This window comes from Coregonus lavaretus (genome assembly GCF_964263955.1).
Source record: "Coregonus lavaretus genome assembly, chromosome: 37".
In the NCBI taxonomy this organism is placed as follows: Eukaryota; Metazoa; Chordata; class Actinopteri; order Salmoniformes; family Salmonidae; genus Coregonus; species Coregonus lavaretus.
The window spans coordinates 29,478,043-29,503,819 of NC_140024.1; the positions used below are offsets into that span (position 1 = coordinate 29,478,043).

At 42.8% G+C, this 25,777-nt stretch overlaps 2 protein-coding genes across 2 annotated transcripts; both read right to left on the reverse strand.

The window, feature by feature from the left end:
• Positions 1-34: 34 nt before the first annotated feature.
• On the reverse strand, positions 35-5,428 carry LOC311111625 (transmembrane gamma-carboxyglutamic acid protein 4-like). Its single transcript, XM_084154397.1, has 7 exons — positions 5,217-5,428; positions 4,467-4,582; positions 4,188-4,351; positions 4,060-4,087; positions 3,489-3,630; positions 2,534-2,722; positions 35-2,035 (listed from the first exon to the last, which is right to left on the reverse strand). Exons 2-7 carry the CDS (start codon positions 4,576-4,578, stop codon positions 2,008-2,010), a joined length of 663 nt encoding a protein of 220 aa, XP_084010523.1. The 5' UTR covers positions 4,579-4,582; positions 5,217-5,428; the 3' UTR covers positions 35-2,007.
• A 4,297-nt stretch (positions 5,429-9,725) lies between these two features.
• On the reverse strand, positions 9,726-16,384 carry LOC311111928 (eukaryotic translation initiation factor 3 subunit M). Its single transcript, XM_084154852.1, has 11 exons — positions 16,235-16,384; positions 14,973-15,105; positions 14,420-14,558; positions 14,068-14,191; positions 13,699-13,793; positions 13,028-13,111; positions 12,819-12,918; positions 12,528-12,609; positions 11,325-11,468; positions 11,151-11,211; positions 9,726-9,961 (listed from the first exon to the last, which is right to left on the reverse strand). The coding sequence occupies exons 1-11, from the start codon at positions 16,274-16,276 to the stop codon at positions 9,838-9,840; spliced, it is 1,128 nt and encodes a 375-aa protein (XP_084010978.1). The 5' UTR covers positions 16,277-16,384; the 3' UTR covers positions 9,726-9,837.
• Positions 16,385-25,777: the final 9,393 nt, after the last annotated feature.

The window sequence follows — 25,777 nt, forward strand, 5'->3', positions numbered from 1 at the left end:
CACGATCACCGAATTATGTAATGCATCATGATATAATTTGCAGACATAATTTAATGATCAAAATAATGATAGCCTTTGTGATTTTGTTGTAAACATTAACACATCACCATTCAAACATTCTTCAGCGAGACAAGACAATCATTAAAATGTCAATTTATGAAATGATCCTCTGACAGTTAAAATGTTTCATAGACTTACAGTACACAATCACCAGCACACATACAGTACATTGTCCCATGATGTCAACCTCACCATTGGCATCATTCATAGATATAAAATCCAAAGACAAAACACGCATGTCACTATACCTCCTAATCCTTACAGAAGTCATGCTCAGATGTGAGCAGTGTTAATTAAATATCCTATTTTACAGATGGATGGGTATGGAGGAAAGAAACAGCCCACTATTCATCAGTGTCCAGAAATAAATAGCTAATTATCCCGACCTGTGGTTGCAAAGCCCTATAAAAAAAAGAGCACCCTGTTATGACAATTAAAAAAAACACTTCATTAAATAACATGGATAGGTTTCTTCTTCATGAATGAATGGAGCTTCAGACAAGAGCAAAGACTTCCTGGGACACTCATTATAGCATAGCGTGTGATCAGTGCATGACCTGGGGAGGAAATCACAGGAACTGAGTACTGGCACCACAAATGTTCTACTGCTTGAGTTTCTGCACCTCCTATAGAATATTAGCTCAAATGTATTGCAGAGTTCCTGCACACACATATATATATATAAACAGTGCAGGTAAATGAGTACCAGCACATACAGTATTTCAGTCCAAGTCAAGCACTGAGTGTGATGTCATCAAACTCACACAGTCTACTTGACCACATACAACACAAACAGTGAGCTCCAAAAGTATTGGGACAGTGACACATTTTAGTTGTTTTGTCTATGTACTCCAGCACTTTGGTTTTGAAATTATACAACGACTAGGAGGTTAAAGTGCAGACTATCAGCTTTAATTTGAGGGTATTTTCATCCATATCGGGTGAACCGTTTAGAAATTCCAGCACCTTTTGTACATGGTCCCCCCATTTTAGGGGACCAAAAGTATTGGGATAAATTCACTTATATGTGTATTAAAGTAGTAAAAAGTTAAGTATTTGGTCCCATATTCATAGCACTCAATGAATACATCAAGCGTGTGACTCCAAATGTGTTGGATACATTTGCTGCTTGTTTTGGTTGTGTTTAAGATTACTTTGTGCCCAATAGAAATTAATGGTAAATCATGTATTGTGTCATTTGGGAGTCACTTTTATTGCAAATAAGAATAGAATATGTTTCTAAACACTTCTACATTAATGTGGATGCTACCATGATTACGGATAATCCTGAAGGAATCGTGAATAATGATGAGTAAGAAAGTTACAGATGCACAAAGATCATACCCCCAAGACATGCTAACCTCTTACCATTAAAATAACAGGGAAGGTTAGATATTTGTGCATCTGTAACTTTCTCACAAAAAATTGTGCCACTGTCTCAATACTTTTAGAAGAATGTGGAAGCATCAATTCTCTCCGTCCATCCTAACACTATGCTCATATTGTGTAAGGGGACAGTAGTATTGTGTGTAGACTCAATACGGTTTTTCATGCTTCATTTTCCGTTCATAACAGCAGAGCAGTTGCCAGGTTACAGTTAAACTAAGATATATCATGTCAAGTATTACCTCACTGGTTATGGGTTAGAGCGGGTCCAACTCAAAAGTTGACGTAAGTGAGGAATAAAGTAATGAAATCCATTTTGGCACATGCAGAAAAATAGCTAAACATTTGTACAAATAGATAAATACCCTAAACATTGCAGGTAACGGAAGAGGTAATCAGTCACACAGATCTACAATTATCAGCAGGTATTACAATCCAATAAAATCACATCTTGAACATGCATGGTTGAGTACAACCATGTAAAGTAGATAGATCTAAACCTCTTTCGTAGCATTTGATGATGCTCAATATGGAGACATTCATCCAGCGAGGTCAAAGGTGCTATCGTCGAATACTTCCAGGTTGAGACCTGTGGGAAAGAAACAAGAATGTAAACATGTTGTTCACCTAACAAGGCAAGGTACGGTTAGAAATAACCCTATTGTCTATAAACCAAAATAAAATATTTTAAAAAATTGCTTTGAAAAAGATTTTAATGTATGAACATTTTTGTAGTTATAATTAAATTCAAATAGGTAGAGCAAGTTTTTGGGTATGTGTGACAGTGTTGGTTGCGTCAATCTCCTTCCCCTAACCTGGGCTCGAACCAGGGAGGACACTGAACCCATCGACAACTGTTACCCACAAAGCATCATTACCTGTCACTCAACAAAAGCAGTGGCCCTTGCAGAGCAAAGGAAACAACCAGTTCAAGGTCGCAGAGCGATTCAACGCTAGTAGCGCGCACAGCTAACTAGGTAGCCATTTTACATCGGCTACACTCACCCCCCTTTGACCTCCTCCTTCTCCGCAGCAACCGGCACAATCTTGTGTGTGTGTATGCATGAGTATGTGTGTGTGTGTATACCCAGGGTAAGGAGGAGGGGGGGCGTCGTGCGTTCCGGATTTGCCGATAGCGTCCTCGTAGGAGGGCAGGCCAGGGGGGTCGATCTCCTCCAGGGGGGGTGGGGGCATGAGCACGGGCTGCAGAGAGACCTCATCCAGTCTCCGCATGATCAGCGAGGCGTTACTGCGCCTTGGACGCGCCCTGACAGAGCTGGAAGAGACACAGTCAGGAATGATGCAGTATCCCTTTGAAGAATGTGTGCACACACACACACACACACACACACACACGTCAGCACCTGCTTACACACATAACCAACCAACCCCCCCCCCCCCCGCACACAGACAGCACCTGCACAAACACCCACACAAACTACAGACTATGCAATCTACTCTTTTTTAGGAAGGCCCTAAAAATTGTCAAAGACTCCAGCCACCCTAGTCATAGACTGTTCTCTCTGCTACCACACGGCAAGCGGTACCGGAGCGCCAAGTCTAGGTCCAAAAGGCTTCTTAACCGCTTCTACCCCCAAGTCATAAGACTGTTGAACAGCTAATTAAATGGCTACCCTGGACTATTTGCATTGACCCCTCCCCTTTTTACGCTGCTGCTACTCGCTGTTTTTATCTATGCATAGTCACTTTACCTCTACCTATATGTACATATTACCTAAATTACCTTGACTAACCTATACCCCCGCACATTGACTCGGTATCGGTACCGGTAAATAGCCTCGTTATTTTATTGTTACTCTTTTATTTTTTTACTTTAATTTATTTAGTAAATATTTTCTCAACTCTTATTTTTCTTAAAACTGCATTGTTGGTTAAGGGCTTGTAAATAAGCATTTCACAGTAAGGTCTACACCTGTTGTATTTGGCGCATGTGACAAATAAAATGTGATTTGATTTAATTCAAACTATTGATCCAGTGACCACTGTCATTCAGTCAACAAAATGGCCCACATCTAACTCACCCTGCACGTGAGAGGTTATCCTTACAACTCCCCTTGCAGAAGTACCAGACCAACAGGCCGACGATGACGATGGCCACCCCTGCCACGATCAGACCCACAAGCAGGGCAGTCACATCCAGCCGCGATGGCCGCGAGTCGTAATCTGTGGGATCACACAAAAATAACCAATGTAAGTATTTTTGCACATATGACACACTGCAAGATTCCTAAATATGCTGCCAACTCTCCTTGAGAGAGTCACAGTGTATGGTGCTTTTTCTCATTTTTTAACTAGACTCATTTCTACCAGAGTAACCAGGTTTGTGGACTCTCCAGCCATCCTGTAACATTTATGGACTAATAAACCTGTCAAGGAGAAAATAAACTGGACTGCAGAACTTGAGGGCTTCAGTTGCACCCCTGGGCTATAGACTGCATTAGGTTTAGCATTTTGTCCTCCTGCTTGAGGGAGTCTTTCACCTCTCTGTACCCATCAGTGCAGTAGGAAAAGCCTGTGCGATTAGTAGTTGTACAATGGCAAATAGTTGACCTGTGACATACATGTAGTTATACTTAGTCATACTTCTCTTACCCTCTTTGTACTTTTTCCAGAAGTCATCCTGCAAAGTAACATAAAGACAACATCAGGTTGTTGTGTGGTCATGTGACTAGGCCTACCACACAAACTCTGGCTGAACACTTTATCTCAGCATCACTTACTGTCTGAGGGACATTTTCAAAGACCTCTCGTGCTTCCTCATAGTTGCAGACTTCTTCAAAGCACTCCCTCTCCAAATTCCCAGGAGTGAAGAGCTCAAAGTCAAATCGGTTGGCCAATAGATGGCGTCCTAAGAATGCATTTGCCTGCTCCTCTTCCAGGAAAACTAGGGGACCCAATCACATGAGTGGAACAAAATTATGCAAACAATACTTTAATACTATAATTTAGGAATATAACAAAATTATATTTTTAGACATGTTTGTAAACTCATGTCTCACCTTCTTTTGACTGGTCCTCCGTCCCTGTGGTGTGTAATAACTTTCTCATACAAGCAAAGTTTCCACAGGGAAGCAGTTGATACAGTATGAATAAATGCAAAAGCATCGCCATTCACCTGCGGATAATGAGTTGAGCATAGGTTATAGAGATTAGAACATGCATTTCAGAAGTGAGTGACAACAAAACATACCCAGTTTTTATCAAAAAGCTGTTCAGAAGCCTATACAGTTTCTGTTGATAGCTTAGTCATTATTTTCTTAAAATGTGCGTTTTAATTTTACACCCTAAATTGTTCAAACTGAAATGTCACTTTTTGGGCGACCAGACCAAATTCACATAGAAGTATGAATTATAGATCTGTCATTCTCATTGAAAGTAAGTCTAAGAAGCTCTAGATCTGTATTATGTGCTTTATTTATATGCTTCCCATTCTTAAATGTCGGTTTTTGCCTCTTTTGCTTTCGGTTTTGTACACCAGCTTCAAACAGCTGAAAATACAATATTTGTGGTTATGCAAATGATATTTCACAGCGGTTTCGATGGTACCATGATTCTCCACACTATACTTGGCGAACTATTAGAATTTTAGCAACCAGCAAATGGCAGAGCGATTCCTGCATAGCACACCTTTAACTTTAAAACGTGTGTAAAATCCGGGAAGAAAACAGGCTACTCCACGAAATGAATGTTACTGAGCAGGTATAAATACAGTGATTGTTGACAGGTGAAACTGAAATGAAACCACCTACCTTGGACGTTCGCCGATAACAGCTGTGTTTGATATGATATTTCCTTATAAAAACACTCAGAACACTTATCATCAATAGTCAACAACACCGCATGACAAAATATTATAATTCGTCAAATCGATAAAAGTAAAATATTCCAGGAAGCGAGAAGTTTCTGTTTACTCCCAACAACTATGAGCTCACCTCCTGTTCTGTAGTAGTTACCTACCTGTACAGACCTGACTAATCAAGCTTTTCACCTGGATACACTGATCTACAGTGCAGTGTGAACACTTGGTGGCACTTGAAACCACTAAACAAGAGAGAAGCGGCACAAGAGTGAATCAAGTAGAGTAGTAGACTTTCCAGAGCCTTTAAAAACGTTTACTCTACATTTAGCTTAGAACAAATAAACAAACATGTTATAAATTTAAAGAGGTTTGCCAACTCACGCTCCACTATCGAAACAGGCACTTCACAATCAGGGAAGTATGGGAACTAATGGATGTCATAATGGCTAAAAATACCATGCAATATCACGCCAAAACATAAAATCACATTCTACTGTAAGTCTTCGTTTCCACTCTCAATTTACTTTGTTGAAATATATATATATATATATATATATTTTAAGTCCATATCTAAGAGAGGTCAGAGGTCATTCAACTGGAGATTAATGAGGCATATATGGTACTAAACATTGTATGACATTTTGTGGAGAGAGAAATATGTACCCTCTGAATCTAATGGATGTGTACCAGTTTTCCACAAGACCTGTTCCTTTTTGCAGACCATGACTTCATGGCCTGGATTCCTAATTTGCCTGCCGCGTGACCTGTCTCAGCAAATGTACCTTTATCCCTGAGATTTACTGGGATTGACTAGGATAGCCGAGTTTAACAACCTTTTAATGGGGCAAAAAACCCTTGCATGTAATATTTCACCCCAAATGGCTAACCATTTTATCCAGAGTGCTCTTTGTGGTGTCCACAATGCTGCCTCTGCGCTTTAAATGTGAGTGTATGAATTAGCCAGGTTAAAACCCACAGGTTCATGTTCCTCTCAGCCCACAGAAGAGCAGAGGTGTGCGTTCTTGATAAGACAACCTTCCCCGTGCCACACTCTGTCATAAAATATCCCTGTCACAACAGCAACCCCCAAGACACACTGCAAACGTATCACAAACCCCCAAGACACGCTGCAAACGTATCACAAACGTCAACAAAACATCCTGTGTCAACTCAGGGTTCTGCTAAGGCTGATGTAACATGTTAGTGTTATCAGAGCAAATAGCCTGCTCCTGCCTGGTCAACACTCCTGTCAGTATCATTACACTGGTGTTTGTCTTGTCCACTCTGTGTAAATAGGTTTATCTCCATCACGAGTGCTAGGCCACTATTTATGTAAAGTAGTGATATGGTAGTGATATGTAGAGACAGAGAGACATACATAAAGAGAGAAATGGTGCTAATTGAAAGTTAATAGGATGTCTTCTCCTGTCCTGTGCTCTGCTGTGTGTCTGGACACTGTCAGGGCTTTAGATTTGCTCTGAGGAATGTTCATGCAGAGAATGAAAGGCTGATGCAAAAGTGAAATTCCTGACTTTATCTAGTGTGTGACGCTAGATGATATTACAGAAAGGCTTTAAACATGCACTCTGAGGCAAGGCTGTGATGATTGAGTACCATGCTCTGGAAAAGTGATAATATTCTCAGCGGTGGGAATATTCCAAGTCAGCATGATCTGTTGAGAGTCTGACTTCTTACGCACATCCATAGCACATTATGTCTTTAAGGCATAATGAACGGTATAACACTAACAGTCACTGCTGTCCATATGCATACTGTTCATATTTAGTGGAGTACACACCTTTCACATAGCACACAGGAGATCAAATTCACCTTCAAGCTGTTTTATGGTGAGTAGCCAGAGGCGTATGATACATAACAAATGATCAGCCAGGCCGACTCAGCCTTACTGTGGTCAACACATCTTCTGGTCCATCCAGGTTACGATAGGAGTATCAGCTCATTTGCCTTTTAGCACTGAGCTGCGTGGAGGAACTACCAGCTTCCAACCGTGATAAGACAGGGGTCATGAAACATGTAGCAAATAAACCAACTGGAGAATGACGTGAAAGTTACAACTGGGAGATCTCACATGACACACCATCCATGAAGCAGTAACTTAGGGTCTGAGAGACAAATCAGAGAGTGAGAAAGAGAGAGAGATTTAAGATGGGGGGGAGAAAACACCAAGGTGAGAGAAGATAGAGGAGAAACAAAGTTCAAGAAAGAGAAAGGGAGAGAGAGAGAGAGAGAAAGAGAGAAAACGAGAGAGAGAGAAAGGGAAACAGAGAGAGAAAGCGAGAGAAAGAAAAATTTGAGATCTTTTAGATTTTATTAGGATTCCCATTAGCAACAGCTAGTCTTAGTGGGGTCCGACACAACTAAAAAATACACTACAGACAAAAGGCTTTACAAGTTACATACCTTTAAAACATTAACATGTAGTGTGTGTGTGTTAATCTATCAGTTACACATACATGTCAGTACATACACACATAAAGCAGAGAGAGGGAGAGAAAGAGAGGGGGAAACGGAGGTAGAGCAGGAGAGACAGAGCGAAAGAGAGACAGATGGAGACCGACTCAGACAGCGAGAGATTGGGGGCAGGTTAATGGGGGCTTCGACAGTGTTCAGTAAACCTAACTCTCTCTCACTACATTAGTCTAAATCTGCTTCCTCTGTGGCCCACCTTGCTGGTGGTGACCATGATGAGGTTGAGCTCCTGGGGAAGTGTTGTGTGATTTACTCCCTCTGATAAGACCAGGGGATGCTTCTCCCAGAGGACTCTGGGATAGGAGTGAGCCTTGAGCTTCTGCAGGCGCTGCTGGGCCAGAGCTGTGACATCACCATTAACACACAGGTTGCCGGTTGGTTCTGGCTCTGCCCAGCAGACTGGCAAAAATGCTGTTGCTCCCTTCTTCACGCTCTCTTCAGAATAAACTTTGTTTTGATTGACAAATAACCGTTGCATTTCTGCTGTCTAAATGAAATGTGCACGGATGTTACATATTTTTGAAAAAGTCCCTAAAGTTCCTTACAATGTAAAGGCACGTTATGTTGCAATTTGTTGTCAAAAGTATGACAGCAGTGGTGTTTTAGCAAGAAGTTGACTTGACACTACTTCTGTGTTTCATCAACTACATTTCATCAGTCCCTGAGGGAGAGAACTTGGAGAGAACCCTTTTACATCTAATGCCTGATCCAACACATACATCAGCACAGTTCATAACCCAATGCTCTGGAATCCTGCTAGAGATGACATTTTAACACAGAGTGTAACAGCCAATCATTTGTCCTCTTACAGCATTAGGAGGGAGTGGAATTCCATTCTGGTCAGCTCATTAGTGTATTTTGTGGACATTTTCTCTTTTATCATTCAGAATTCTCCAACAGTGTCCAGGGCTGTTGAAGTGTTTAACGTTTCCTGTTGACATTTTGCATGAAGTAAGATGGACCAGGGTAGTGCATGGAATGTGGTCAACGCCAGTCGCTAGTACATTTACATTTTACATTTTAGTCATTTAGCAGACGCTCTTATCCAGAGCGACTTACAGGAGCAATTTAGGGTTAAGTGCCTTGCTTAAGGGCACATCGACAGATTTTTCACCTAGTCGGCTCGGGGATTAGAACCAGCGACCTTTCAGTTACTGGCACAACGCTCTTACCCACTAAGCTACCTGCCGCTAGTCTTCTGTGGAAGTGCCACAGATAAAGAGAAGGCACGTCATACCGCAAATATCACAGTAAATGTTGTTCAATGTTGAGAGAAATCATTTAAATTCAAAGGTGGCCTCGTCTGCTTTGTATCAGAGGTGGGAGACCATTGAGAAAGTAGAAGAAACCCGCACACTGCTCTTGATAGTATCCCTGCTCTTTAATAAGCTTTACGTATCGACCTCAAGTCCTTTGTCAGAGCTTTTATTAGTTTATTTATTTATTAGCACTCTTATGAAGACATAGCTCCACCCACATCCATTCAACGCATCGAATGGGGTTGGAGTCCAGGGAAAATAGGTAAGACCATTCCCCCAAAGTCTTAAACGCTAGCGCTGAAATGAACACTGCTCGGACATCAGCTGAGGAGTCAGGTTGAGAGCGCTCATAACAGTAGGGTCTATAAAGTTCTTAATCAGGAGATCCATGTCACCCTCAGTAACAGGCCCCCAGTCACACTCCATCTCACATTGCCACTCCGGGTCTAACTAGAGCCAGAATCTCACATTGCCACTCCGGGTCTAACTAGAGCCAGAATCTCACATTGCCACTCCGGGTCTAACTAGAGCCAGATGCTCCGGGTCGCCAGGTGAAGAGCCAACATTAACACAACAGACGGCAGCTTCTCTGGACAACACGGTCACAGCTGATGTTAGCATGTGATGCTGAAACTTCTGCGCTACCACTTACCCCTGTAAACAGCTAGACACGATTTACAACTGGTATTAATACAAGCAATACAACCATGGAAGATCTCAATTAGTCTTTTATTGGGTGAATATAAAAATGGTGACAGAAGATTCAACCAGAGTTCGATAATAGAGGGAAGTATTTTAAAGAGGGTTTTGGAGATGGAGATCTTAGGCAGAGGGGGACAGGGTCTGGAGGCTGGTCTTCACGGTTGCCAGATTGCCCTTCCAGGAGCTGAGACTGTCGTAGAGCTGCTGCCACTGCTGCTTGCCGAAGGTGCGGTGTGTGCTGTGGCTGATGGGGGCAGAGATGGAGACACACAGTCAGGGAAAGGGGAGCGTAATGCCATACCTGGCAACCCTGAAAGGTATCATTGGAAATCTCAGAGCTTTGAGTCTCCCTCCGACAAAGTAGTGCCAAATACGTCTGAAGTGCCACGAGGGGAGACATTTTCCTCTTATCATACAGACAACCAAACCCTATGATTAATAGGTCTACATAGAACATACCCCAAACGTAAGCACCAATCAGATCAGAGTCAAACGGAACCGGCAAGCGGTACCGGAGTGCCAAGTCTAGGTCCAAAAGACTTCTCAACAGCTTCTACCCCCAAGCCATAAGACTCCTGAACAGCTAATCATGGCTACCCGGACTATTTGCACTGCCCCCCCACCCCATCCTTTTTACGCTGCTGCTACTCTGTTAAGTATTTATGCATAGTGACTTTAACTCTACCCACATGTACATATTACCTCAACTACCACAACTAGCCGGTGCCCCCGCACATTGACTATGCAACGGTACCCCCCTGTATATATAGCCTCCCTACTGTCACTTTATTCTATTGTATATATAGCCTCCCTACTGTCACTTTATTTTTACTTCTGCTCTTTTTTTCTCAACACTTTTTTGTTGTTGTTTTATTCTTACTTTTTTGTTTAAAATAAATGCACTGTTGGTTAAGGGCTGTAAGTAAGCATTTCACTGTAATGTCTGCACCTGTTGTATTCGGCGCATGTGACCAATAAAATTTGATTTGATTTGATTTGTAGCAGAGAATAAAAAGAGATGTCTAGATTTCCTTTACGGAAATCTATCAACAATAGCATTTATACTCAACTGGCAAAAAAAAAGTATCCACAGGTGAAAAAAAGTATTTCTGTACAGCAACACAAGAACAAAGACAAACTGTATGTTTGTATAATTGGGAGCTCTGAAGGAAGGTTCTTAGAAACCTTGACCTGATTGCTACACAGTAAAGAGACTGTCTCTAGTACAGGGTCGTATTCATCAGACACCAAACGGAAGAAAAAGGACTGAAAAGGGGAGGGACTACTAGTTTCCTGTTGCAAAAATGTTTTTCTACATTGCGCCTTAAATGAACACGACGCAGCTTTAGCCTGCCAAACGCAGCCGCTAACATCGCAGAACACACTTCATTACAATGCCACGTAAAAAAAAAAAAAAGACTGTTCTGGCTTACCTCACAACAACTTTTCGCTGTGTCTGGTCAATTTTGCAGTACACCATCTTAGTCCGAACGGCTACAGACAAAAGAAGAGATAGGAAGAGGGGAATTACAGAGCTGTCAGAGGGGAGTATAGTATTACAGAGATAGTGTGTGTGTGTCAGATTGGATCTGAGGCGGTGTTGGTACCGTCGATGACGAAGGCTTCTACTTGGTCTTCTTCTATCTGCAGCTCCTGCTGCATGGTGTCAAAGGAGATCTCTTTAAACTCCACCGCCATGCCCATGAACGTCAGCAGACGCATCTTAGCCATGTTCTGCTCATGGTTGAGACCTGGGGACAGGAGGACAGAGTTATTAAAACACAGGAATAACATCATGCTTGACACCTGGGGACAGGAATAACATCATGGTTGACACTTGGGGACAGGAGGACAGAGTTATTAAAATACAGGAATAACATCATGGTTGACACTTGGGGACAGGAGGACAGAGTTATTAAAATACAGGAATAACATCATGGTTGACACTTGGGGACAGGAGGACAGAGTTATTAAAACACAAGAATAACGTCATGATTGACACCTGGGGACAGGAATAACATCATGCTTGACACCTGGGGACAGGAATAACATCATGGTTGAGACCTGGGGACAGGAGGACAGAGTTATTAAAATACAGGAATAACATCATGGTTGACACCTGGGGACAAAGTTATTAAAACACAAGAATAACGTCATGATTGACACCTGGGGACAGGAAGACACAGTCATTAAAACACAGGAATAACAAGACATGACAATTAAATAGATAATCAATCAATAGCAGGTCACCAACTCTTAGGTACCATTAATCATGAGATCGTTAACTACAATTACTGAATACACATTAGGAAAACCTAAACAAACAAATCAACAGTCAATTGTCAGTTGGCTGGGTGATTAAGAATGTAACTCACTAAGGTTCAAACTCTCAGGGCAACATCGGAGGGAAACTCCAAGAAATAATCATTCTGTGGTGGAGTATGAACACACAAACACACTCAATCCCACTTGACTCAGGGAGGTTCCCTTGGCTAAGTGTCCAGCAGTGTGTAACTAGTGACTAGGCATATTAACACAAACACCACGATGTCTGCAGTGAGAGCCAACCCCACCTGCCCTGTGTGGGAGGACCAACCATGTTAATTGGACCACTATGTTCTCAGCAGTGTGTGTGTGTGTGGACAGAGACACACTGCTGACACACACAAACAAACACACACTCCAACACTGTATTCACAGAGGTCAGCGATTTAGGCTAGGCAGGGTGTGTGTGTGTGTCCAGTGCATTTGATCTCTGCAGTCAGGTCACTAGCCGCGAGGTAGCCCCATCGAGTCTTGAGTTCACTCACCGAGGGAATCGATAAAGTCTTTGTTGCTCTGGTAAAACTTCACGTAGGCAGCTAGCTTTGCACTCACAAAGATGGTCAGGAGCTGGGAACGAGGGAGAACAGAGAGAGAGAGACGTGGAAGGCTATGTAGTCACTGTTAAAACTATCAGGTAATAATGTGGCATCATTGTTATGAATCGATTAATATAAACCTATTAAATCCTCCTCTGTAGTGCCAACAACAGCGTTAAAATGTTACTGCCTTGTTAACATTAGGATGAGCTGTTCCCTGAGCTGGGGTTCAGGACTCACATCATGGATGAGTTCTCCCTCTAGGAAGCGGACAGGTTTGAGGGCCAGGAGGTGGTCCAACAGGAAGGTGTTGGGGTCTTTCAGGGCTCGCACAATGCATCTGGGGGGAGGGACGACAGAGGGGTGAGTGACAGCAAAGACAGCCAGTCATATGTCAGATCTTGTAGTTATGATGGGTTGCAGTAGGGTAGAGGTGTGTATGTGTGTACCTGTGGGCATCAACACGTGCTTGTGAGGCGTTGTCCTCTGTGTAACTCCCCAGCAGCTCCACCATCACCTTAGCTGCAGCATCGCTGTAGAGGAAAACACACACACTCAGTGACACAAGGACAAACAGCAACACACACACACTCAGTGACACAAGGTCAAACAGCAACACACACACACTCAGTGACACAAGGACAAACAGCAATACACACACTCACACCCAGTGACACAAGGACAAACAGCAATACACACTCAGACACACTCAGTGACACAAGGTCAAACAGCAACACACACACTCAGTGACACAAGGTCCAGCTCAAGAAAAATACATTGCAGATACACAACACATATCCCATTGTAATGAGGAATTACTTTTAGAAAAATATGGAAAATGAGGACGCCACCAGGTACCAGACTGTGTGCGATGACGCCACCAGGTACCAGACTGTGTGCGATGACGCCACCAGGTACCAGACTGTGTGCGATGACGCCACCAGGTACCAGATTGTGTGCGATGACGCCACCAGGTACCAGACTGTGTGCGATGACTCCACCAGGTACCAGACTGTGTGCGATGACGCCACCAGGTACCAGACTGTGTGCGATGACGCCACCAGGTACCAGACTGTGTGCGATGACGCCACCAGGTACCAGACTGTGTGTAGTTAGTTACCTCTTCTTACATTCGACCAGGGCCTCGTACACCAGCCTTAGCAGTGTGTGTTTCTTCTCTGTGTTCAGGTTCCAGTCTGTGATCCACTTACGCACCTGAACCACAAACACACAAGCAGAACCATGGAAACATCAATCATCCTTCCTCTACAATGTCTTGTTCCTGCACAGAGCCCTTACATGTGAGTGGAAAAGTGTGGTCTGAGCGCATTGGATGTGCACATCGGTGAGAACAGTGTGCACAGTTAGAGTGTATAGAGTGTGCACAGTGAGAGTAACAGTATGGCGAGTGTGCACGGTGAGAGTGACAGTGTATGGCGAGTGTGCACGGTGAGTGTCAGTGTATGGCGAGTGTGCACGGTGGGCGTACCTGGTCGAGGTCCGTGGGGATGAAAGCGATTGCGTTGCAGGTGGTTGCTACCTTGATGAGGTTGCAGTAGACTGTGTACCTCACTGGGGCTGTCTCATCCATGCCATGGAACAGGTTACTCAGCCTACACAACCAAAACCATACAAGTTAGTTTGAATTTATCATTAAGACATGGGTTACGGTTAGTGTTTACAAGGGTCCCACTTCTTCCACAGTGCATTAACAAACCCAAATCTTCGGTCGCTGATTCCATGAACTACGTCCTAGTGATCCAGGCATCTAGAGTGGATGGCTGCATACTTCACAGGTCAGGAAAGACTAGTAGAGAACAGAGAAGAGTGTGTGGACTTACAGCTGCATCCTCAGGGAAGGCCTCTCTCCCTCTCGGGACTTGACCAGCTTCTCACAAAGACTCTCGATCAGGGCCTCCTGTTTCTCCGCCTCCAGGATGAGTAGCAGCGACACTATGCTGTTCATCACACTCTCCACTTCTACAGAGAGGAGAGAGAGAGACAACTATCAATCACAATGATACCATTCATCATGATTAAAGACTCATTCATACAAGCCACTGTTAGGAGGAGACAGAAAAACAAACAGAGGTGGGGGTCCATGAGGAAAAAGACAGGATGGGTAGAGAGAGAGAAAGAAAAACAGCAAGTGAGGAACAGCAGATTAATTCAGGGAAAAAGACAAGGAGGGGGAGGAGGCTGACAGACAGAAAGACAAGAGTGAGAAAGAGGAGAGTTTACAGTTCATGTGTGTGCTGACACACCATACAGAGACAGGTGTATCTGTAGATGCCTTGGGCATGTTTGCATTCTCTACATGGATAAGTCAACTATGTGAGCAGTCCTTTAGAAGTGCCAGTGGCTATAGGTTAGAGTTTCCCTGGTGTCACTCACCTTTATCGTCGTCCTTGAGGCAGACGTCACAGGCCTCGATGATTTGAGCCAGGTCCACATGGAGACCGCATTCCGAGTTCTCCTCTGAGATCTCTGCTCCTTTGGCTTTTATGTAGGCCCTGAGCTCGGAGGCCTGTCAACAACAACACGTAATAAGAGAACAGGGGTGTATTCATTAGTCGGATTCCATAGCAATCCGTTTTGTCTGTGAAACAGTTCACTCCAAACGTAAAACGTTTTGCAACGAAAACGACGTTCTATTGGGTCCCTTCCCATTTCCTTCTGTTTGGTTCCTTGAGTAACCGGTTTCCGTTGTAAAACGTTTTGCAACGGAATCTGACTAATGAATACACCCCAGATTAAACAAACTGCAGACACAGCGTTGACACTATTAGTCCAATAACAAAACATTCACTACTTAACAGCTGATACTTGAGATATTTAAATTGTACATTTGATTAAGGCTGCACAATGACGTGTTTTCCTTCTCCAAGCCTTACAGCTGGCAGTAAATCTATACATTACAGATAGCTCGTGTATTCATACAAGGCATGTAAACTATTCTAACCAGCTAGCTAGTTAACTAGCTAACGTTACATTGGGTGCAAACAATGTACCCACATGTACATAATACCTCAATTACCTCGACTAGCCGGTGCCCCCGCACATTGACTCTGCACCTGTACCCCCCTATATATAGCCTCCCTACTGTTATTTTATTTTACTGCTGCTCTTTAGTTATTTGCGTTTATTTTTTTTTGCTTAACACTTTTCTTATTTTTTTTTTACTTTGCATTGTCGGTTAAGGGCTTGTAAGTAAGCATTTCACTGTAATGTCTACACCTGTTGTATTCGGCGCATGTGGCAAATAAAATTTGATTTGAAACAGTGAAACAAATTGTTGTTGTAGATTGCAACTAGCTCGCTAGCTATCTAACGCGCACTCCTAGTTACGTGTAAAACAAATGCCTCAGCTGGCAATACGTTGCATTAAGCGAATACAAATCACGGGGGACATAGCTAATACAGTTTACAAAGAGAATATTTAGATTCATTTTGGCTACTGGAGATGAAAATGGAACCAGCTGTAACATTAGCATGCTAGCTAGGCTAACTAGCCAGTGCACTGACCATAGTCATTGACTCATTAAATGGCTAACGTTAGCATGTTATCTGGCATGTCATCCTTTTTATCGTAACGTTACATATCGACATGAGTGTGCCCATAAAATAAAACTACTGCTAAAACACTTCAATCGTACCTGGTCCTCTTCGGTTATGTCGATAAATGCTGGGACACTCATTTTATAATTATTTTAGTGAGCCTAGATCAAATCCACGCTCGCACTACCACTGAGGCCACCGGAAAAGAAAACGCCATACTACCGGCAAACATGGTGCACTTCCGGGTCATCCTGTTAAAGTGACCGTAGTGATAATTCAGTTGGACTGGACTGTTCGCATATTTTTTTATACAAAATGCTCAGGTAGCCTAAACATGCTCAGGTAAACCTCTACATTACATTTATAACATACTGGGAAACAATGTAATGTTTATTAGTGTTTGATAATGTAATTATGTAATTATGATACAATGTAACCATTTCGTTTTTGTCCCCCCCCACCAGTTTCTTTGAGAATGTCATACAATATCGTTGATAAACACTGTTTTATTGAAGGATTTCAATAAGGATTCCCGAGATACTAAATGTGTGAAACAGGTAGTGGAATCATATAATTCTGTTTCTTTTGCTAAATGATTTCTGCACCAGCTGGAAATGGATAACCTCAGTTTGAGTGCTCCAAAAAGAACAGACAGGGTTCAAAGTGTATGGTCAGGTTCACAAGATAACGAGACCCACTGCCATGGTCCATGCTATCCTTTCTCCTCTTCTTATCCAGGTATCAATCTCTCATCTGGAGGGCTAGTCCCAGGATGTCTTGGCTGAGAGTTACAGTGGTAGAGGTGATCCTCGGACGGAGGTTATCTGGCTGAGTTACCTCCCTGTTCAGACCACCATGACTTCCCCCAGAGTTGACACCGGAAACAATGTGAGCATCAGAGGGGAGCACATTTACACAGCCCTGCCACTGACCCAGCGATATGGCACCAGGGCCTGTATATCAAGTGGGATGTGGTGATTTTGTCAGCAGCAGTGGCAGGCCACTTTCCCCTGGAGTGATTGAGGGTGGGGTGGGGTGGGGGGGTGGGGGGGGGTTAAGAGTAGCTGGAGATGCAGTTGCCCCTAAAAGCAGGCTCAGGTTACAAGCTATTGGGGTGTAAAGCCATACATCTTCAGGTTAAGAGTAAAGCCAAGCACCCTCCACTCCCAAACAATGGTGGTCTCTTTTTTCCTCTTCACCGTCTCATAAAACAGATACTATCCTGACATGGATACCAAGTCTTGGTCGGTTAACTGTCTCAACTTTACCCAGCATTGTTTCCTCTCGTACCTGTAGAGCAGCTTGCTGTAATCCATTTCCTTCTATGTTGCCCATTTGGGACACTTTGATATGGCATAGAAATTGCTTTTTAACTTATCTAATAGCAGTGAGATATGAACTGCACATAGGTCACAGTTTGCATATAACAAGTCATTCCTGTTTGATTACAGGAATATTTCACATCATGAAATGGAGAGAGAGAGTTTGCAGAACTTCCGGACAGACCATAATTCCTGGAGAGTCTGCCAGTCAGATATTTCACGTAGCAGTTACAGTTTAGACCGAGCTGAGTTCATTTTTATTATGTTTAGTAGGATAAGGATCTTAAAATAGGGCGCTAAGGGTAAATGGTCGGTGGAGTGTTTCACCATAGCCCCTGTACAATGCGTAACCCTCATTGGCCTGAGAGTGCCTGGTACCAAGCACCAAGCTCCTCCCCCCCCTCACTCTCTCCTTGCCCTCGTTGGCTGTCACAGCTAGGAATTTATGGCCGCTTCTACTCCCAAAGTGTGCTTGCTTGTGTAACTCCGAGCCTTTCATTAGCTGATTAACGACTGTTGTCAAGTGCCTGTTGTATTTCAACTGCAGAATAAACTTTTATTTTTTATGGTTTTGAAGCTCCAGATGCATACGAGACATTATTTGTCTTTTTTAGGAGAATCATTAAAACGCCAGGTTTTGATATGATCCTATGTATCAGAGAGGGCATGTCAAGCATCTCCTGAACATATTCTTCCTACGGTTAGATCCCACTGGGCAAAAACGGGTTGAATCAATGTTGTTTCCACGTCATTTCAACAAATAAATTAAAAGCGATGATGTTGAATCAACGTGGAAAACTTATTGGATTTGCAAAAAGTCATCAACGTAAGGGAATTTTGTCTTTTTTTTCACCCAACGTTTAACCTAAATCCAGTGATCTGGTGAAATGTTTTGTTGATTTCAAGTTGAATTCACATTAGTTGACAACTCAACCAAAATAAATCAAAATTAGACTGTGAAATGACTTCTGTGCCAATTGGGATCTTCTTTGATTAAAGAGAGGTATAAAGTGTTCAGGGTGTAAACCACAGACATTATGAGGCATGGTCTTACAGGGTCATTGGACTGAAACATTACCTGGTCCACTGTGTAATAATGTGTCTGTGTTATTTCTCATAGCCAGGCTGATCTCACTCTGACCCAATATACCTCATGTTTCCTACAGTCAGTGTGTCTGCTGCAGACTGCCAATGTTTGTCCCCACTGCTGTTTGGTGTGTGTGTGTGTGTGTGTGTGGTGTGTGTGTGTGTGGTGTGTGTTTGAAAGCGCGTGAATAAGGGATGAGTGTGTGCATTGAAGTGTTAGTGCAAGTGAAGTATTTGTGTGCACATTTCAATAGAAAATGACTGGTTAGTGGGCTCGAAGTCAGCCTCATCAGCTATTGCAGTATGTGTGTGACTCATCTGCAGAGTTTATACGCTGAGTTCACAGGAAATTGTTGGTACATGACTGTTTCAGAGTAGCAGATAGCTTATGTTAGCTGTGCCACACTGCAATCAGAGTGCAACTTATTCAGAAATTCAGCACAAAGGAATGTCCTCAATGACATCAGCTATAGCAATGGCAGAGATGAACACGTCCTCTCTTTGACATTATGGGGGTGTGAAAAGAAAAGGCTGTATTAGGAGAGGATTTTATTTAGGTGTCTGTTGTCTCAGCCAAGTGTAGCCTACCCACCTACTAACCCTAACCCTAACCCATCACATAAATCGCTCTCATGATCATCATCACACAACATGGTCGCCCAACTTTCTCCCTCTGGTTCCCATAGTCCTCCTCACCTCCTCACCTCCTCAACCACTGTCCAATCCCCTGCCCTGGGCTCATCTATCAGACTAGCAGTGACCTCATCAAAGAGCCGCCTCGCTTGAGTGAGCGCTGGAATAAGACGAAGTTGCCCCTAAAAAACGGATATACGGTCAGTTTTGCATTTCCATCCTGAATGGTTCAGGTTAGGATTTGAGGAGGGTAAACTAATCCTAAATTGTAATGTATGCCATTTTATGCCAGTCAGAGGTCTATCTTGGTGTAGAATTGAAATGGTGAGAAGCAGATGTATTCTATCATAACTTTTCAGTGTTATGATAGAAGTACACAGTGATGGTCCTCTGTAGCTCAACTGGTAGAGCACGGCGCTTGCAACGCCAAGGTAGTGGGTTCGATCCCCGGGACCACCCATACACAAAAATGTATGCACGCATGACTGTAAGTCGCTTTGGATAAAAGCGTCTGCTAAATGGCATATTATATTATTATTATTATACTGACCCCTCCTAAATATTCTACCCCTCCCTACACCTCTTGCACACATGCACATTGTACTTCATCTAAAAAATAAATGTGTAGACCTTATGTTGTTCATCTAGTTGATGACTTGTTTTCTCTCAAAGCATCAGACATGACCTTTGGTGTAGTCGGAATGATTTCCCGTGATGATCTGCCTCCCTGTGTGTGTGTGTGTGTTTTCACGTGCATGTTTGTCTGTGCTCGCCTGTGTGTATCTTGATAGATGCTGCATGTCTGTGGTCTGCTTAGATAGCTGTTCAATGACTGTGATCCGTTATCTGGTCAGACACTAGATAATCAATACTGAAAAGGAGCCACGATCTGATTGACCTCTGACCTTCCAGATTGGGGGAGAAAAAATATACCCTAAATGAGGTGACAAAAGATATATACACTACCAGTCAAAAGTTTGGACACCTACTCATTCAAGGGTTTTTCTTTATTTTTTACTATTTTCTACATTGTGGAATAATAGTGAAGACATCAAAACTATGAAATAACACATATGGAATCATGTAGTAACCAACATTTTTTTTTTACAAATCAAAATATATTTTATATTTGAGATTCTTCAAATAGCCACCCTTTGCCTTGATGACAGCTTTGCACATTCTTGGCATTCTCTCAACCAGCTTCACCTGGAATGCTTTTCCAACAGTCTTGAAGGAGTTCCCACATATGCTGAGCACTTGTTGGCTGCTTTTCCTTCACTCTGCAGTCTGACTCATCCCAAACCATCTCAATTGGGTTGAGGTCAGGGGATTGTGGAGGCCAGGTCATCTGATGCAGCACTCCATAACTCTCCTTCTTGGTAAAATAGCCCTTACACAGCCTGGAGGTGTGTTGGGTCATTGTCCTGTTGAAAAACAAATGATAGTCCCACTAAGCCCAAACCAGATGGAATGGCGTATCGCTGTAGAATGCTGTGGTAGCCATGCTGGTTAAGTGTGCCTTGAATTCTAAATAAATCACAGACAGTGTCACCAGCAAGCACCCCCACACCATAACACCTCCTCCTCCATGCTGTACAGTGGGAAATACACATGCAGAGATCATCCGTTCACCCACACCGGTCTAATGTCCAATGCTCGTGTTTCTTGGCCCAAGCAGGTCTCTTCTTCTTATTGGTGTCCTTTAGTAGTGGTTTCTTTGCAGCAATTAAACCATGAAGGCCTGATTCACACAGTCCCCTCTGAACAGTTGATGTTGAGATGTGTCTGTTACTTGAACTCTGTGAAGCATTTATTTGGGCTGCAATTGCTGAGGCTGGTAACTCTAATGAGCTTATCCTCTGCAGCAGAGGTAACTCTGGGTCTTCCATTCCTGTGGTGGTCCTCATGAGAACCAGTTTCATCATAGCGCTTGATGGTTTTTGCGACTGCACTTGAACAAACTTTCAAAGTTCTTGACATTTTCCGTATTGACTGACCTTCATGTCTTAAAGTAATGATGGACTGTCGTTTCTCTTTGCTTATTTGAGTTGTTCTTGCCATAATATGGAATTGGTCTTTTACCAAATAGGGCTATCTTCTGTATACCCCCCTTACCTTGTCACAACACAACTGATTGTCTCAAATGCATTAAGAAGGAAAGAAATTCCACAAATTAACTTTTAAGAAGGCACACCTGTTAATTGAAATGCATTCCAGGTGATTACCTCATGAAACCGGTTGAGAGAATGCCAAGAGTGTGCAAAGCTGTCATCAAGACAAAGGGTGGCTACTTTGAAGAATCTCACATTTTTTTGGTTACATGATTCCATATGTGTTATTTCATAGTTTTGATGTCTTCACTATTATTCTACAATGTAGAAAATAGTATTCTAAATGTAGAAAATAGTAAAAATAAAGAAAAACCCTTGAATGAGTAGGTGTGTCCAAACTTTTGACTGGTACTGTTAATACTTTATTTATTTAAATATTAGTTTCCTATTTCCACACAGAAGCCACATTTTGACTTTTATTTTCCACCTTCAGGACAGTAACATTTCACACCATAAACTGCCACGTAGGACCACTGTTTTACCAGGATTAATTTACATACTGGCCATGACTATGTCCAGAAAAGAAACATGCAATATGAAACACTGACATCAGTCACATGCCATATCTCTTAATGAGCACATACCAACTCCATATCACTAAGAAGTTGGCTAACTTTCAAACTGTGGGTGAACAGTTAGCATTGAGCTATCTGATTTCATGAATTCCCCTTTGTGGAATATGTGTGCTCTGTTTCAAACTAATGTAATGAACAAGGAGCCACAATGTGCTAAGAATCCCATCTGAATGACCCAGTCAGTGCAGCGGAAATGGGAATGGGGCTTTGGGAATGATAGATTGGCCTCTTGTCATCAGAGAGTGTTTATACAACGTACACTCATCGACTACAAGGAGCGACTGAGGTTAGAAAGGCAAGTAGGACTAGAACGTAGTGTGACATGCGTACGATATCGTCACAGATCACAGACAGAAATGTTATTAAAACAGATATTTCTCAATGCACTGTTGTTGTGTGGCGTATTCATTTCCCAGTATACCTTGATGCATGTTAAAGTACATGACTTTGACATTTTCTCCTCAACTGTGCTGTTTATTTAATCAACTTCCACCGGTGAATGTCCTTGGGAAACTTGGTCATACTAGGATCAGAATCAGAGCCAGACGCACAAACACACCATCCCCACACATCTCTGGATGACCGTGCTGACACAATGTCTCATGGGTCTGAATTCTCGGAAAGCATGGTTTTAGAAATAGCAAATAACATCATCCTCATTTTCACTTTCAGTCAGGATTTCTTAGAAATAAGCTTAGAAAAGGGGAGAGAGTGGGTGTGTCAGTATGTGTACTGGCTCATTGGTGCGCTAGGTGGGGTCAGCAAGAAAGCAACTGGCCTCTTACTGGAAAAAAGTCAACTGAAATGTGGTGAGCCAACTCCTTCACTGTGACATATGGACCACTTTTAAAACCACATCTGACATTTTCCATCATCATCATCATCACCATCATCACCATCATCACCATCATCATCATCATCACCACCATCATCATCACCACCACCATCACCACCATCATCATCATCACCACCATCATCACCACCATCATCACCATCATCATCACCACCATCATCATCATCATCATCATCACCACCATCATCATCATCACCACCATCATCATCATCACCACCACCACCACTATAACCATGATCATCATCACCACCATCATCATCATCACCACCATCAATACCACCATCATCACCACCATCATCACCACCATCACCACCATCATCATCATCAACACCGTCATCATTACAACCATCATCATCATCACCACCATCATAATCATCACCATCATCATCATCACATTTTTTAAACATTTTAGTCATTTAGCAGACGCACTTATCCAGAGCGACTTACAGTTAGTGAGTGCATACATTTTCATACTACGACCATAATCACCATCATCATCACCACCACCACCACCATCATCATCATCATCATCACTACCACCATCATCACCACCATCATCACTACCACCATCATCATCACCACCATCATCATCCTCAAAATTGTTGCACTGTCGAAAGTAATGATTTTTGTTGCACTGTGTACTCCAGATACAGTTGAAGTCGGAAGTTTACACAGACTCAGGTTGGAGTCGTTTTTCAACCACTCCACAAATTTCTTGTTAACAAACTATAGTTTTGGCAAGTCGGTTAGGACATCTACTTTGTGCATGACACAAGTAATTTTTCCAACAATTGTTTACAGACAGATTATTTCACTTATAATTCACTGTATCTCAATTCCAATGGGTCAAAAGTTTACATACACTAAGTCGACTGTGCCTTTAAACAGCTTGGAAAATTCCAGAAAATGATGTCATGGCTTTAGAAGCTTCTGATAGGCTAATTGACATCATTTGTGTCAATTGGAGGTGTACCTGTGGATGTATTTCAAGGCCTACCTTCAAACTCAGTGCCTCTTTGCTTAACATCATGGGAAAATGAAAAGAAATCAGCCAAGACCTCAGGATTTTTTTGTTGTTGACCTCCACAAGTCCGGTTCATCCTTGGGAGCAATTTCCAAATGCCTGAAGGTACCACGTTCATCTGTACAAACAATAGTACACAAGTATAAACACCATGGGACCACGCAGCCGTCATACCACTCAGGAAGGAGATGCGTTCTGTCTCCTAGAGATGAACGTACTTTGGTGCGAAAAGTGCAATCAATCCTAGAACAACAGCAAAGGACCTTGTGAAGATGCTGGAGGAAACAGGTACAAAAGTATCTATATCCACAGTAAAACGAGTCCTATATCGACATAACCTGAAAGGTCGTTCAGCAAGGAAGAAGCCACTGCTCCAAAACCGCCATAAAAAAACAGACTACGGTTTGCAACTGCACATGGGGACAAAGATCGTACTTTTTGGAGAAATGTCCTCTGGTCTGATGAAACAAAAATAGAACTGTTTGGCCATAATGACCATCGTTATGTTTGGAGGAAAAAGGGGGATGCTTGCAAGCCGAAGAACACCATCCCAACCGTGAAGAGCGGGGGTGGCAGCATCATGCTGTGGGTGTGCTTCGCTGCAGGAGGGACCGGTGTACTTCACAAAATAGATGGCATCATGAGGAAGGAAAATTATGTGGATATATTGAAGCAACATCTCAAGACATCAGTCAGGAAGTTAAAGCTTGGTCGCAAATGGGTCTTCCAAATGGACAATGACCCCAAGCACACTTCCAAAGTTGTGGCAAAATGGCTTAAGGACAACAAAGTCAAGGTATTGGAGTGGCCATCACAAAGCCCTGACCTCAATCCTATAGAAAATGTGTGGGCAGAACTGAAAAAGCGTGTGCGAGCAAGGAGGCCTACAAACCTGACTCAGTTACACAAGCTCTATCAGGAGGAATGGGCCAAAATTCACCCAACTTATTGTGGGAAGCTTGTGGAAGGTTACCCGAAACGTTTGACCCAAGTTAAACAATTTAAAGGCAATGCTACCAAATACTAATTGAGTGTATGTAAACTTCTGACCCACTGGGAATGTAATGAAATTAATAAAAGCTGAAATAAATCATTCTCTCTACTATTATTCTGACATTTCACATTCTTAAAATAAAGTGGTGATCCTAACTGACCTAAGACAGGGAATTTTTACTAGGATTAAATGTCAGGAATTGTGAAAAACTAAGTTTAAATGTATTTGGCTAAGGTGTATGTAAACTTCCGACTTCAACTGTATATCATGTGTATATGACTAATAAACAAAGTTGAGCTTGAGTGTGTTCCTCAGACAGACACAGCTGTTGGGGTGTGGTAGGGTGAAGACAGTGTGGTGTTCCTCAGACAGACACAGCTGTTGGGGTGTGGTAGGGTGAAGACAGTGTGGTGTTACCGTAAAGAGCTGCTGATGGGTGTCTGTATCCTCGCAGAGCTCTGACTCACTAACACCAGCTGTGGTAAACCAGTCAGCCTCATAGGTACTGTAGCCTGATATACACTGTAGCCTCATAGGCACTGTAGCCTCATAGGCACTGTAGCCTCATAGGCACTGTAGCTTGATAGGCACTGTAGCTTCATAGGCACTGTAGCCTGATAGGCACTGTAGCTTGATAGGCACTGTAGCCTGATATACACTGTAGCCTGATAGGCACTGTAGCCTCATAGGCACTGTAGCTTCATAAGCACTGTAACTTGATAGACACTGTAGCCTCATAGGCACTGTAGCCTCATAGGCACTGTAGCTTCATAGGCACTGTAGCTTCATAGGCACTGTAGCCTGATAGGCACTGTAGCTTGATAGGCACTGTAGCCTGATATACACTGTAGCCTCATAGGCACTGTAGCCTCATAGGCACTGTAGCTTGATAGGCACTGTAGCCTGATAGGCACTGTAGCTTGATATACACTGTAGCCTGATAGGCACTGTAGCTTGATAGACACTGTAGCCTCATAGACAATGTAGCCTGATTGGCACTGTAGCTTGATAGGCACTGTAGCCTCATAGACAATGTAGCCTGA

Excerpts from the sequence above, each read along its gene's own strand:
- LOC311111625 (XM_084154397.1), bottom strand. The coding sequence starts at position 4,578 with ATGGCGATGCTTTTGCATTTATTCATACTGTATCAACTGCTTCCCTGT. Across the intron at positions 4,352-4,466 it reads GGAGGACCAGTCAAAAGAAG|TTTTCCTGGAAGAGGAGCAG; the intron begins GTGAGACATGAG and ends TGGGTCCCCTAG. Across the intron at positions 2,036-2,533 it reads CCCCCTCCTCCTTACCCTGG|GTCTCAACCTGGAAGTATTC; the intron begins GTATACACACAC and ends TCTTTCCCACAG.
- LOC311111928 (XM_084154852.1), bottom strand. The coding sequence starts at position 16,276 with ATGAGTGTCCCAGCATTTATCGACATAACCGAAGAGGACCAG. Across the intron at positions 14,559-14,972 it reads CCTCAAGGACGACGATAAAG|AAGTGGAGAGTGTGATGAAC; the intron begins GTGAGTGACACC and ends TCCTCTCTGTAG. Across the intron at positions 12,919-13,027 it reads GCACGTGTTGATGCCCACAG|ATGCATTGTGCGAGCCCTGA; the intron begins GTACACACATAC and ends CCCTCCCCCCAG.